At 40.1% G+C, this 16,230-nt stretch overlaps 1 protein-coding gene across 1 annotated transcript in view; it reads left to right on the top strand.

Annotated features, from left to right (window-relative positions):
- The window catches only part of dag1 (dystroglycan 1), an 84,790-nt gene extending 69,965 nt beyond the window's left edge, over positions 1 to 14,825 (top strand). Inside the window, exons 4-5 of the mRNA XM_022206100.2 lie at positions 7,082 to 7,543; positions 9,662 to 14,825. Of these exons, the coding sequence (XP_022061792.1) occupies positions 7,082 to 7,543; positions 9,662 to 11,488 (2,289 nt within the window). The 3' untranslated portion in view covers positions 11,489 to 14,825. The remainder of the gene's footprint in view (positions 1 to 7,081; positions 7,544 to 9,661) is intronic.
- The last annotated feature ends 1,405 nt before the right edge of the window (positions 14,826 to 16,230 follow it).

Below are 16,230 nucleotides of genomic sequence, written 5' to 3'. Positions count from 1 at the left end.
AACAAGACACAAAATGACTAAAGATGCACTCAAAATGACCAAAATTTAACGCAAAATGACTGAAACAGACAAAAAAAGACCAGAAACAAATGTAAAATGATCAAAACTAGATACAAAATGACCAAAGATACACTCAAAATGACTACAAAAAGGTACAAAATGTCCAAAAAGAAATGCAAAATGGTCAACACAATCATCAAAATGGTCAGAACAATGTAAATCAATGTAAAATGACTAAAAAGCCACTAAACGGTCTGAAAAGAAATGGAAAATGACCAAAACTAGACACAAAATGACCAAAGATACACTCAAAATGACCAAAATAAGACGCAAAATGCCTTAAATGTAATGTAAAATGTCCCAAACAAGATGAAAAATGGCTAAAAGGCATTCAGAATGTCTAAAAAATGGAAAATAACCAAAACTAGGCACAAAATGACCAAAGATACACTTAAAATGACAATAATAAGGTACAAAATGTCCAAAAAGAAGCTCAAAATAGCCAAAGCAAGATGCAAAATGACTAAAAAGAAACTCAATAGGTCTAAAAAGAAATGGAAAATTACCAAAACAAGACACAAAATGACTAAAGATGCACTCAAAATGACCAAAATTTAACGCAAAATGACTGAAACAGACAAAAAAGACCAGAAACAAATGTAAAATGATCAAAACTAGGTACAAAATGACCAAAGATACACTCAAAATGACTACAAAATGTACAAAATGTCCAAAAAGAAATGCAAAATGGTCAACACAATCATCAAAATGGTCAGAACAATGTAAATCAATGTAAAATGACTAAAAAGCCACTCAAACGGTCTGAAAAGAAATGGAAAATGACCAAAACTAGACACAAAATGACCAAAGATACACTCAAAATGACCAAAATAAGACGCAAAATGCCTTAAATGTAATGTAAAATGTCCCAAGCAAGATGCAAAATGGCTAAAAGGTATTAAAAATGTCTAAAAAAAAAAAAAGGAAAATAACCAAAACTAGGCACAAAATGACCAAAGATACACTTAAAATGACAATAATAAGGTACAAAATGTCCATAAAGAAGCTCAAAATAGCCAAAACAAGATGCAAAATGGCTAAACAGGCACTCAGAACCTCCAAAATTAGCTGTGAAGTCCTTGAGCAAGGCATTTAACCGCTGCTCTGGGAGGAGATTAACTTTGATTGTTGCGTCTGAGCGGTATGTCTTCGCCCTGAGTCGCCCTTACCTCCGCCGCCTCGAACGGCTTCCTGGGAAAGCAGCGGGTTCTGAAATAAATCCTCCAAAAGGCGGCGTTTCCCCGGCTGTTTTCGGAGGCCGTAACCTTGCCAGCGGTGAGCGGGAGGCGAAGGAAAGCTGGAGGAGTCTGTGAGAGCACTCGATAACCTTTAGGGCCAAACATCCAGCTCAGGGAGGAGATATGAAATGTTTTCTTGACATTTTGGGGGGATTTGATGTATTTTTCATGTTTTTTTTAGGGAGGCAGGAAGCTAGACTGAGGACTTTCTCAGCCGCCAGGTCGACTTTGGTCTGAAGCTTTGGGGAAACGCATCGCGGCAGGAAACCGTGCTGTTATTTTCTCGTTCGTTGCGTCTGCATACATTTTGTTGCTTGTTTTTCTGTTCTCGCTGCTTTTAAAGCTCGTGTATGCGCTGTAATCCAGAGGCGTTTTTGTTCAACTTGTCAGCGATCGATAAAGTAAATACTCTGCAGTCGGAAAAAAGACTAAAATCAGACACAAAATGACAATAGATACATTTTAAATGACGACAATGAGACAAAATATCCAAAAAGAAATGCAAAATGACCAAAACGCCAAATAAAATGACCAATATGAGGAACAAAAGGTCCAAAGAAAAACGCAAAATGATTAAAACAAGACAAAAAATGACCAAAGATATATTTACAATGACTAAAATAAAGTACAAAATGTCCAAAAAGAAATGCAGTGTGGCCTAAACAAGATGCAAAATGGCTAAAAAGAACCAAAAAAACACCCACTGAGAACGTCCAAAACAAGCCACAAAATAACCAAAACAACTGCAAAACGACTAAAACCAGACACAGAATGTCCAAAAAGAAATGGAAAATGGCTAAAACCAGACCCAAAATGACCGGAAATACGCTTAAGACAACTAAAATAAGGTAAAAATGTCCAACAGGATATGCAAAACGGCTGAAACAAGACGCAAAATTACTAAGAAGGCACTCATAGTATCCAAAATAAGACACAAAATATCCAAAAAGAAATGCATAATAACTAAAACCAGTCATAAAATGACCAAAAACACACTCAAAACGACTAAAACGAGACACAGGATGTCCAAAAAGAAGTGTAAAATGACCAAAGATACATTTAAAATGACTAAAATAAAGTACAAAATGTCCAAAAAGAAGATGCAAAATTCCCGAAACAAGATGCAAAATTACTGAAAAGGCAATCAATGTCCAAAATAAGACATAATATATTCAAAAAGAACGAATGAATGAGTAAAACCAGACACAAAATGTCCAAAAAGAAATGGAAAATGACCGAAACATCAAATCAAATTGCCCAAATTGGGACAATGAAGACTTTCTCATCTAAAACCAGACACAAAACGACCAAAGATACGTTCGGAATGACTAAAAACAAGACTCAAAATGTCCAAAAACAACTGCAAAATGGCCAAAACAACATGCAAAATGATGAACAAAACACTCAGAATGTCCAAAAAAAGACACAAAATGTCCCAGAATGGCTGAATGACTTCTTCTACACTGCAGCCATGATTAGTGGTGCTACGTCTCCTTCTGGATCTCCAGATTCCTGCTGCTTTGACTGACTTTTAGTTGATCTTCATGGATCCTTAAATTGGACTTTTCGGTTCTTGTGGCAGCGCTTGATGCAGACGTAGACACGGTCCATAGATCCCAAACTGAGAAATGTTTGTTTTTCTGCTTGGAAATCACCGGTGGACTTTGTTAGATTTCCATTCTGGGGCCTGAACTTTCAATCCAGTCTTCTAAAGTTCTTGTTTTTGATTGTTCAAACTCGACTGTTCCTCTTATAAATAACCTCATTTTGGGGCGGTGATTCATTTGCACCTCATCCGACCTGATGAATGTAATCGTCATTTATTTTTCCCCCGTGTTTAATCTGCAGCTCCGAGCGCTCGGGACGTAAATCCACTAATTCGCAGACCAATTATGACAGCGATGACGATGATTACCGCCTGACAGATCGCTCGTCCTTCATTGTCTCTCCGTGATTTCATTTGTCACGAGGCGCTGGGTTTGAAGTTCGGAGGCCGGGCGACAAATTAAATCAAACTCAGCTGGAGGAGCCTCCGTCTGAACGCACGTTTCTGCTGTTTGATGTACAGGCCTGGCAGTGGATGACGATGCTGCTGTTGTTTTCCTGTTTGTTGCCTCTGCGTACGTTCTGTCGCTTGTTTTTCTGATGTCACAGCTTTTAAAACTGCCGTATGCGGTGAACTCCAGAGGCGCTTTTAGTGAAACTCGTCAGCGATCAATAAAGTAAATACTTTGCAGTCAGTAGAAAGACTAAAATCAGACACAAAATGACTAAAATAAGGTACAAAATGCCTCTGAAAAAACGCAAAATGGCCAAAACAGCATGCAAAACGACAAAAAAGGTGCTCACAATGTCCGAAATAAGGCACAAAATATCCAAAAATAACTACAGAATGACTAAAACCAGACACAAAATGACCAAAGATACACTTAAAGGGACTAAAACCAGACACAAAATGACTAAAATAAGGCACAAAATATCCAAAAATAACTACAAAATGACTAAAACCAGACAAAAATGGCCAAAGATACACTTAAAAGGACTAAAATTAGACACAAAATGACTAAAATAAGGCACAAAATATCCAAAAATAACTACAGAATGACTAAAACCAGACACAAAATGACCAAAGATACACTTAAAGGGACTAAAACCAGACACAAAATGACTAAAATAAGGCACAAAATATCCAAAAATAACTACAAAATGACTAAAACCAGACAAAAATGGCCAAAGATACACTTAAAAGGACTAAAATTAGACACAAAATGACTAAAATAAGGCACAAAATATCCAAAAATAACTACAGAATGACTAAAACCAGACACAAAAGGACCAAAGATACACTTAAAAGGACTAAAATTAGACACAAAATGTCCAAAGAGAAATGCGAAATGAGCAAAATGAGACATAAAATGACAGAAGATATACTTGAAATGACCAAAGTAAGATACAAAATGCCCAAATAGAAATGCAGTGTGGCCGAAACAAGATGCAAAATAGCTAAAAAAAAAAAAAAAAAACACTGAATGTCCAATACAAGCCACAAATTAACCAAAAACAAATGCAAAATGACTAAAACCAGACACAGAATGTCCAAAAAGAAATGCGAAATGAGCAAAATGAGACATAAAATGACAGAAGATATACTTGAAATGACCAAAGTAAGATACAAAATGCCCAAATAGAAATGGTGTGGCCGAAACAAGATGCAAAATAGCTAAAAAAACAAAAAAAACACTGTGAATGTCCAATACAAGCCACAAATTGACCAAAAACAAATGCAAATGACTAAAACCAGAAACAGAATGTCCAAAAAGAAATGCAAAACGAGCAAAATGAGACATCAAATGACTAAACATACGCTCTAAATGACTAAAACCAGGCACAAAATGTCGAAACAAGATGCAAAATAGCTAAAAAAAACCACAAAACACTGAGAATGTCCAAAACAAGCCACAAAATACCCCAAAACAACTGCAAAACGACTAAAACAAGACACAGAATGTCTGAAAAGAATGGAAAATGGCTAAAACCAGACCCAAAATGACCAAAAATACACTTAAAATGACCGAAGATATACTTGAAATTACCAAAATAAGGCACAAAATATCCAAAAATGACTACAAAATGACTTAAACCAGACACAAAATGACCAAAGATACACTTAAAAGGACTAAAATTAGACACAAAATGTCCAAAAAGAAATGCGAAATGAGCAAAATGAGACATAAAATGACAGAAGATATACTTGAAATGACCAAAATAAGGTACAAAATGCCCAAAAAGAAGCGCAAAATGACTGAAGATCCACTCTAAATGACTAAAACCAGACACAAAATGTCCAAAAAGAAATGCAGTGTGGCTGAAACAAGATGCAAAATGACAAAAAGGCACTCAGTGTCCAAAATAAATGCAAACGACCAAAACCAGAGGCGACAAATGAAATCAGCCTCAGTTAGACGAGCCTCCGCCTGAACATTTTTTTTTCCTGGAGGTGGATAACGGATACGAGGAGATGATGGGATGTTGTTGTTGAAGGTGTGATTATCCAGGTGGGCTGATGTGTAAATAATTCCTCCTGCAGCAGATTTGAGTTTGGAATCGTGACGTCTCGCCCCAGAAATGAGCTTTAATCTGGCGGTGAAAGGAGACTGTCGGCTTCTGATGATGACATTTTAGAAATAACGACAGCAGAGAGAAAAAGAAGAAGAAGAAGGAGGGGAGGAAACGGCAGAAACACGATCACCAGACAGTTTGTGAGGTTCTGAGGAGGTTTGTGAGGCCGTGTGATTCGCGTGATCCAGGATGTGATGTGTGGCCTCGTGTTGTCGCTTTTTGTCGCCTGGTTGTGTGTTTATGAGTGTGTGTTTTCCCCCGGCGCTGCCTGTGTGCTGGTTAGAGCATTAATGATGCGTCTGGGGAGCGCTGCCTCTACATAATTTATCAACCGCGATTTATTAGCCGCAGAATTAACTTGCAGGAGGCCCGAGAGTGCGAAGCATTTGTTCTTGTTTTTGGATTTATGTGTGCAGATCCATTTCTCTACGTCAGCCTCCCGCCACCACGAGGACGTCCCCGGCAGGATAACTGGACGAGACAAAACGACAAAATTCTGAGAAAAAATATTACAGAAATGAGACACAAAGCGACAAAAATGAGAAACAAAACGGCAAAAATGAGAAACAAAATAAAACAAAGTCAAATAAGAGATCAAAAATTAGACACAAAAGTTATAAAGCGACAAAAAAATGGACAAATGACAAAAACTAGACACAAAACAACACAAAGTAAATTAAGAGAAATAAAAAATTAGACAAAAAAATTACAAAGCGACAAGAAATGGACCAACGACAAAAACAAGACACAAAACGACACAAAGTAAAATAAAAGAGATCAAAAATTAGACAAAAAAAGTTATAAAGCGGAGAAACGACAAAAGCGAGAAACAAAACTACAAAATTAGATAAAAAAACGAGAGACGAAAAGGAAACAAAACAACAAAACCATGACACAAACGACAAAATTCTGACAACAAAGACAAAAAACAAAAACAAGAAACAAAATGATAAAATAGAGACAAATAACACAAAGCAAAACAAATGAGGTGAAAAATTTGATGAAAAAGTTACAAAGCGACAAAAAAAATCGACAAATGAGACAAAAACGGGAAACAAAACAACAAAAATGCAAGTGAGAAAAAAGAAAACAAAATGACAAAAACAAGAAACAAAATGACAAAAACACGAGAAAAACGACAAGTCAGACAAAAAAGACAACAAAAACAAGACAAAATATTCTAAAAATGAGACAAACAACAAAAAATTTGACAAACGACACAAAACAAAACAAAAGAGACAAAAAATTAGACAAGAGTTGCATAGCCACAGAAAATGGATAAACGACAAAAATGAGACAAAAATGAGACAAAGGTGTGAAACAAAATGACAAATAGAATACAGGAAAAATAATGAATAAAGGTCAACACAAAATGCCAAAAATAAAATGAAAAAACACAAGCCAGACAAAAATGAAACACAAAACGACAATAACATGAGACAAACGACAAAAAACAACAAAAACAAGACAAAGTATTACAAAAATAAGACAGGAAATGACTGAAGTGAGCTTTAATGTGTTCCTAAGTGTGTTCCATGGCCACGGTTTCCCTTCAATCTGCCTTTGAATCATTTTTTAAAGGTTTATTTGTGCATTTCTTCAACAATCAGCTGTCCTCCTACATGTGGCAGCGTTGGTTCATTCCCTCCATGTTTTTGTTTCAGATCACGGAGATGGGGAAGGACTCCCTCCCCTCCTGGCTCCACTGGGACGCCGGCAGCCGGATCCTTCAGGGCCTCCCCCTGGACGAGGACAAGGGCGTGCACTACATCTCCGTCTCCATCTCCAACCACACCAAGTCCTCGTCCTCCTCGGAGGTCTTCTCCATTGAGGTGCACCCCGAGGACCACCCGGACGTGGACTCGGCCCAGACGGCGTCCAACCAGGCGTCGGCCGAGGACGACGTCCAGCCCTTCATGTGCGCCAACGAGGAGCCGGTGACGGTGCTGACGGTGATCCTGGACGCCGACCTCACCAAGATGAGCTCCGAGCAGCGGGTGGAGCTGCTGGACAGCATGAGGAGCTTCTCCGGCGTCGAGCTGCAGCACATGAAGATCCTCCCGGTGGTCAACAACCGACTGTTCGACATGTCTGCCTTCATGGCCGGGCCTGGGAACGCCAAGAAGGTGGGCGACGGGGCCGACTACCAATGAGGGCTTTCAGCATTCAATCAGTGGAGCTGAGCGGTAGTTTAGCCCTGGTGTCGACCCGTTTTAAAGTTTAAAAATGTGGAAAAAATATCTAGATTTTCCCTGTGAAACTTCTGATGTCCACATTTTTGGGAAATTTTTGAACATTTTTTCGTGGAAAAAAAAGAAATGCTAAAAAAATGTTTCTTTAAGAACATTCAGGAAAAAGTCAAACAAAATCCAGTGAATTTCTCTGGATTTTGGTTGATTTTTATCCTGAATTTAATTACAGCTAATCATCCGTTACCATTGACTTCCACTCAAATTTAATTTCATATATCTGTAATTGGAGTTCAAGTTGACCTGTCCATAATGTCATTTTGACTAATTCTAAGAAATATTTTCACTAAAACTGTAACTAGTAAGAATTTAGTTTCATATCTCTGAAATCTGACAGCTCCAGTTAGAAATGCATTTGCAGTAGTAACAGTTATATTGAAGATATCTACTTTATTGTTTGCTTTATTTCGTCCAAACTAACATTTTGGGATCAAAAACAGGAATTTGACATCAAAATGAACAGCTGCGCTTTTTAAAATAGTATCTACAGCTCAGTTAGTCACTAATCAAAATGTAAATTGCTGACATGAACAATCGTTCTGACGTTGCAGATATTATAAATGGAATGACATTTAACATTCAGCCATGACAGCTCAAAATGTAATTATTAATATAGATGTGAATGTCAGAACGAGTGAGAAGTGCATTAATACACAAAACAATTATGATCAAATATCTCCATTTTTGATATCTGTAAATCAATTCTGACAAATTAAAGCTGGAATTGAAGTTTCCAGTAAGTTGTAGATATCTTCAGTGACATATCTGAAATTAGTTTGGTAATTGGGCTGAGATTCACAACGGTTTGTATATTTTATTGTGTGTGACATTACGATATCAATTATCTATAATGGCGTAATGTAGATTTAGGATATCTGTAAACCTGTTGTGACACATTTCAAAGTAGAAACTGATCACCAAACTGACTTATGAACATCTTTAATTTAATCACAAACATCACTAATTTCCTTTCGCACCAGAAAAATTACAGATATCTGCATCTGAATTCCCACACGTTGCATTTCCGATACGTCTGACACATTAACGTTATTTCTTCTTAGTTTGTTTTTGTCATGTGCTTGTTATTAGTTTTCATCAGTGCCTTTTTTTTGGAATCATTTCTTTTAGTTTTTATGTCATCTAACACTTGAGGCCACAGATGTGCCATGTTTGTATGCGGTTGCCATGGTGACAGGTGTTCTTCTGCTTCATTGTGCTGTTTATTATTATCACATTGCATAACTGCATTATCCAGGAGCTGCAGCTCATTAAAAAAACACATTAAGACACTCGTTAGTTCATTAAAAATGTTGTATAGTTTTTCTTCATTGATTAATGAATCGTCAATTTAGTTTTTGTTTTTTTTTTGTCGTAAAAGATAGGATTGTCAGCTGATAATTTTCAATGTAGTTTTTTGTCAGTGACTGAAATATTTACATTTTGGGTATGTCGGACTAATTACAGTACTAATTTGAGACATGTCACTGAAGATATTTTAAAGCTTTTGTCTGATAAAAATTACCGTTCCTTTAAGAAATAGTCAGAATTGATTCATAGTTATCAGAGTAGAGAAATCTTAAATAGTTTGACAGGCAAAGTGTGTCACAGATGTCATTTATGAGAACTAGAGTTTATAGTTTGAATAGAAGTCTATGGTAAAGGTTGGTGAGTTCTATTTAAATTCCTGATTATCAATAATAACATTTATACACGCAAGGAATTAATTGTTGATGTGAAGAATTAACATGAACATTTTGAGTTAGTGAAAATGTATTAGTTGATATCATTAGTTAGAATTGCAAGTGGTCAAAATGACATGAATGTGTTGACTTCGAATTCTAGTACTTCACTAATTGATTTAAAGGAATTTGAATAGAAGTCTACTGTAAATCTTTAGTTCTAGTATGAGTCTAACGAGGTCTAAGAAAAAATTTATTGTTGATACCGCAAATTGATGCTGTATAATCAAATTAATGATATCTGTTGTCTGTCCAGGTGGTGGAGAACGGTGCTCTGTTGTCCTGGAAGCTCGGCTGCTCGCTGGACCAAAGCACCGTCCCAAACATCAACAGCGTCCAGGGTCCTGCAAAGGAAGGCGCCATGTCGGCCATGCTGGGATACCCAGTGGTGGGCTGGCACATCGCCAACAAGAAACCCCACGTCCCGAAGCGGGTCAGACGGCAGTTAAACAACACCCCGACGCCTGTTCTGGCGGTGCTTCCTCCAACAACTGTGGTGGAGCCGCCGGGGAGGATCATCCCGACCCTCTCCTCACCTTCTATCGCTGCACCAACCGAAAGCTCCGCTCCCCCTGTACGAGGCCCGGTACCCCTTCCAGGCAAGCCTACCATCAGAGTCCGGGACCCGATTGCCCACACCCCAACCCTGGGACCTCCCCAACCAACAAAGGTGTTGGAGAGCACCAGCACGATTCCCATCCAGCCCACCATGACCAGGCCAACATATGTGGAAGCCACCGCCACGCCACCCTCACCAACCAGAAGGCCCACCAAGAAACCCAAGAGACCCAAAACTACACCGGTGTCCAGAGAACCAAAGACCTCCACAGCCAAGCCGCCAAGGCGCACGACACCAGCACCTGGTTTGGTACCGGATCCGTACAACGAGAAGCCTGTCCTGAGGAACCCCATCGATCAGGTCAACGCGCTGGTGGGAACTTATTTCGAGGTCAAGATCCCTTCGGATACCTTCTTCGATAAGGAGGATGGAACTACAGATAAGCTGCGTCTGACCCTGAGACACAATCACAATGAGGTGGTTGCAGACGGATCGTGGATCCAGTTCAACACCACCAGCCAGCTCCTCTATGGCCTGCCTGATGTCGATCATGTTGGAAAACATGAGTACTTCATGCAGGCGACCGACAAAGGTGGCCTGAATGTATTTGATGCTATCGAGGTCCATGTGAACCGCTGGCCAGCGAATGACAAAACCCCTGTGATATTCAGAGCCCGGTTCGACGGCGAGCCACGTTTGGTTACAAGCGACATCCACAAGAAGATCCTCCTGGTGAAAAAGCTGGCCTACGCACTGGGCGACCGCAACAGCAGCACCGTGAGCCTACGCAACATCACCAAAGGATCTATTGTGGTTGAGTGGACCAACACCAGCCTCCCACAGCATCCGTGTCCGAAGGAACAGCTGCAAATTATGAGCAGGACACTCGCAGATGCTGATGGAAGACCTTCTCAGACCTTCAGGTACTCCATGGAGCCTGAGTTCAGGCCACTGGGCGTCAGTGTGAAGGGTCGTGCGAGCTGCAGAGCGTATTCCTTCATCCCACCAGAGGAGATCAACATACCAGAACCTCCGGCGGTCACTCCGGGTCTGGGATCGAGCAGACACAGCACAGATGACGTCTACCTCCACACGGTGATACCTGCTGTGGTGGTGGCTGCGATCCTGTTAATAGCAGGAATCATCGCGATGATCTGCTACAGAAAGAAGCGAAAGGGCAAGCTGACCATCGAGGACCAGGCCACCTTCATCAAGAAGGGCGTGCCGATTATCTTTGCGGACGAACTTGATGACTCAAAGCCGCCTCCTTCCTCCAGCATGCCCCTGATTCTGCAGGAAGAGAAACCCCCTCTTCCACCTCCAGAGTACCCCAACATGGCCACGCCGGAGACCACCCCCCTGAACCAGGAGCTGCTGGGGGAGTACACGGCCCTACGAGACGAGGACCCTAACGCGCCTCCCTACCAGCCACCACCTCCCTTCACCACTCCCATGGAGGGCAAAGGTTCCCGTCCCAAGAACATGACTCCCTACAGATCTCCACCTCCCTACGTGCCGCCCTAAGACTTGTTTACCCCTCTGCTGGTCAGGCGGAGGGTGAGGACGCCTGAGGAACTGTTTCCATTCTGGTGTTTTGTCTGTCTGGACATTTAAAGGGAGCGACAACAAGAGGTGCTAAAGTACAACACAGTTACAGGGGACTTTGGTTTGGGATGGGGAGTCATGAATTGGGATGGGACGATCGATCGACACAGCTGGGAGGGACTACTGTTTCAGCGGTAGCCCAGCGACTACAGTGGCCTAAGACAAACAAATTCTCGTCACACTGGCTTTCGGTTTGACCGGTTGGTCAGAAGCGACAGTTGGGAGATGAGCTCTCCCTTCCCAGCATTTCATTTTTCTCTCAGTTGATTTTGATTTTTTTTTTTTGTCCTTTCCATCTTTACCCCGAGATTGTTAGCTTTTTTCCCCCGATTTTTCTCTGGACTGAAGCCTAACAACTCTTCTTCTGTCTTGCTTTTGAATAATCCAGTGAACTGTCATCAGACCACTGCAGGCAGCAGTTTTTAAAAGTGAGATCCCTTCGAATACAAGAAAAAGCTACTATCGCACGGATCTCCAATCACCCCTGCAGACGACACAAGAGAATGGGCGGTGGAGTTGTGTGAATGAGTGAGTGTGTTTATTCAGATTCAATACGGTTTGCCTTTTAACACTTGTTGTCTGTTTCTATCCTTATTCACAATGTCTAGTAAAGCTGAGAATAACAAGGTAGCCTAAAAAAAAGATTTAGAGATGAATAATAAATATTTTGTTTGTTTCATTGGTTTTAAAATTCACTGTATATCTGGATGACGTTCTGATAGATTGTTATATTTTTTTGGTGGTGGAAGAAATCGGGGTGGGGGGGGGACTGCCTCGCTAAAATAACCTGCGGGAGGTTTTTATTCCTGTTTTACATGAACATTAAATCACAGCACATCGGATGGACCTTCTGTTACATCAGCAGACATAAGCAGCAAGAAAACTACTGTTTTTATTACCAGATAAAGTTTGATTTGGATGCAAACTGTATAGCTTAGATGAATTTCAGTTCATTTGATTTGATTTCGGTTCGGATGGATGCTTGCGGTTCACACATCTACAGTGAAAAACCAGGTTTCTACACGCACACGGCAGGAAGAACACCCCTGCAGTTTATTTTGGACCAGGGATAATTATTTTTTTATGTAACGAGGCAGTTCGTCTCTCCAGTCTGACACATTGTGTGCCATGGAGACTGTATGTACAGATGTTCACGTTTTAGAGGTCACTGAGGAGAGGATCGCGGATGAGATGGCGACAGAGATTCGGATGGAAAAAAATGAGTTTCCAATAATTACAGTGTATAACAGAAGTGAGGACATCTTTGTGTAATGTCACTGAAGTGTCAAATGATTCAAAATCCTCAAATGTTTAGATTTACTGTATTCAAAATTCAAGCCCCACAGAAGGAACTTAATGCAACCTTTAATTACGGAGATTAAAATATTTTATTAGTGTGTCCACCTTTGTTTTTGATGACTTTTGAAAATGTCTTTTGTACTCATCCATCTCCGTGCTCCACTGTCAGGACTATGCATTCACTGTGGTAGTCCTGACTTGGAGAGACGCAAAATGTACACAAAGACATAAAATATACACAAAGAGATAAAAAAAATTAGCACAAGGAGAGACGAAACTACCACCGAAACCAACAAAAGCCGTCCGTACTTCACTGTCAGGACTATGCATTCACTGTGGTAGTGCTGGTCAGGTTAGACTCCATCTGAGTCCAACTAATTTACCTTCATCTGACCAAATAGTTTGCTTCTAACATGCATCAGGCTTATTTTATTGTTCTTTAGCAGAGTTTCATTTTGCAGTTTTGTGCCAAAGGAGAAGCAAAGGTTTTGTTTCTTGTCCTCCGTCCACAGAGGTTGATGTTCTGAAGTGTCCTGAGCTTCACACCAACTCTGGTTTTCATTGATAACTCCTGTGCCAAGTCTGAAGCAGTCTGTTTTTTACTGCTAGATTGTAAAAGTAGTTCAGTGTAGGTGAGGTTATTTCAGGAGGATGACTGCTGCAGTCATGATTAGTGGTACTGTGACTCCTTCTGTACCTCCTGATCACTCCTATAACTCTGGTTCATCACTGATTTGTAGTTCCTTAGATCCTTTTCCATCTTTGTGAAGTCTTACAGTGAGAGTTTTCACTTGCTCTGTTCAACTCTTTTCCACTTGGAGCCATGATGCTGACATAAACAGTCCACAGGTCCAAAACTAGTATGTTCTGCTGTTCAGAGCTCATTTTAGAACCATGTTCATGCAGGTGGACTCACTTTTGTTTCGGGGTCTGATTTTCAGTAGTCTTTCTAAAGTTTATTATTATTATTGTTTATGCGAGCAAAGCTTCAACTGTTCAACTGAAAATGAATGCAGTTGTTCTGCAGGTGGTACAAGTGTGAATCATTAAATATTTAAAGTGACATTGCACCGGGATGTATTTACTTCTGCTGTATATTGTAGCTCGATGAAAATCTCCTTCTAATTTTTTTACAAAGTTTTTGATACAGCCTCAAATTGTTTGATTATTACAATAAAACACGATTAATGATTAGTCTTCTGTGATTTGTAAAATTTTAGCCTAGATTATGATTCAATTATGTATTCTTTTTGGGTTTTATTTTCTGTTTGTCATGGGTCACATGTTTCCAGTGTTTTATTTTACTGTGTGTGTTTGCATTTACAAATGTATCTCCCACCATACAAAGATGGAACGACCCATACTTTATGTAATCACTGATTTTATTTTCATGTCCTTTTACGTTTGCTGATGAGTTTCAACTTGAAAGTGACCCTTTGCAATAATAATGTAACGGCGCGGTCCGCTCAGCGACCGGCCGATGCAGGCTCAAGCGAGTGACTCGTATTGTCATAATATTGTTGGTTTTTGCAGGATGCCAAGGCTTTTTTGCTTATCGAGTGTGCATTGTAATAATAAAACCAACTGGTACCTTAAAACAGCAGAATCCCCATCCCGTCTTCATTCATGTCTGATTTGACTTCCTGGTTCCGCCGGGAGTTCCCTCATCCTGTCATAGTCGCCGATCAAACCCCGGCTGATGTTTATGGATGAGGTTTTTGGTCACTGTCACTTTTCTACTGCTCCCACTTAGCCTTGAATTGATAAATCAATCTGTCCGAGGTCCACGAGAGGTTTTACCTCCGCCGACGGCTTGCTGCCTAGCAACCGTCTCCGGTGTCCTTTGGAACGGTTGCACTGCTGTCCTTTTTGTACTAAATTATTCTGCTATTGAATGACTAGTTGGACGATTCAGTTTGAAAGCTCTGCCCATTAAAAAGTCTACGCTGTGAAAACACTCTCTCAGCTCGGTCTGTCTTTCCGCACGATGCATGCAGATAATTTGCATTGATTGCTTAGGCTATTGATTAGATGTAAACAATTTGCCGGCTCTGTTGCACCGCCATGATAATTCACGACAGGGTTTAATTTGGAGGCAGGGGAGCCGATGATGGATGCGTTCCCGGGACGTCGCCGGTTGCTGAAACGGATAAGCGGATCGCGGCGATGACGAAGATTAATGGAGGATTGATCTGGGTTTGATCGAGGCGACTTGCTGACGATATGACACGACTCTGGGGTTCCAAATGAAAACCAGCAGCACACTGATAAAGGTTGAACCAATACGTCGAAAACCAACTACAGGTTTAACAAATGAAGAAACGTAACAGGGGACTGAATTCATTTCATCTGGGCCTTCAGAATAACTTGGTGATGGAAAGCAGCAGACTAACCAAACCAATGAAATCATTCACGGTGCTATTCATGCGGATCCCCTGTGGATTAGCCAGAACATGCAGCAAATGTTTGTTCATGTGGATCTTTAACCCTCTGAACTCTGAGCGGTTTCTGGGCGGTTTTGCTCCGATCACATTTCTCCTCACTGTTGCTCATTTTTTACTGCATTTATAAAGTCCTGAACCTTTATGGAAACAGAACAACCATGAAAATAAGGAGAGAGAACCCAGAAATGTCTCCTGTGCAGAATGAAGCAACAGAAAGTCATAAATAATCAAAATAGAAAACATAAAGGTTTGACAAAATTTGGGGGAAAAATGGAATCATCATGCACAATATTGTTCATATCATATCATAGTTTGAACAACAAAACTAAGTCATCAAATCAAGCATTGGTACCCTGGATGTTTTGTTGTGTTGTATTTGTCCAAAATGAGCCTAAAATAGTCGAAAATACCTCCAAATTATCCAAACTACATTGAGAGCTTCCAGAAATGATGAAAGTGTTCCCAGAATGAAGACAAAATTGTCCCAACACCCAAAACTTGATCAAAATGACTTACACTGGCTTAAAATGGCTCGATTTGTTCACAATGATTCAGAAATTGTCCCAAATAAGTTAAAAATGAACCAAAATCACATTAAAACTGTCAAAAAACATTTGTGAATGTCCTAGATGACTGAAAAGTGTATCTTTGAACATGAACATTATGGCATGTATCATAGTTTGAAAAGTACACCTGTCAAAGGAACACAGGCATGAGTAGAAATCAAAGCACAGGTAAGAATTCTGCTCAGAAGTGCTGAAATATGTGTTTTGGTTGCTGGTATTTTCGGTCAGAACAAAGCTGGGATGTGGCTATGTGCTGGAACTGTGCGTTAGCGGTTAGCATAACCGAATTAGCATCGGCGATTAGCATAAACAGGTACAAGTGCTAACGGTTATCGCTAGTTAGAGTCACTAA

Source organism: Acanthochromis polyacanthus, chromosome 5 (assembly GCF_021347895.1).
Source record: "Acanthochromis polyacanthus isolate Apoly-LR-REF ecotype Palm Island chromosome 5, KAUST_Apoly_ChrSc, whole genome shotgun sequence".
Classification (NCBI taxonomy): Eukaryota; Metazoa; Chordata; class Actinopteri; family Pomacentridae; genus Acanthochromis; species Acanthochromis polyacanthus.
This window is presented reverse-complemented; position numbering and strand designations above follow the sequence as displayed.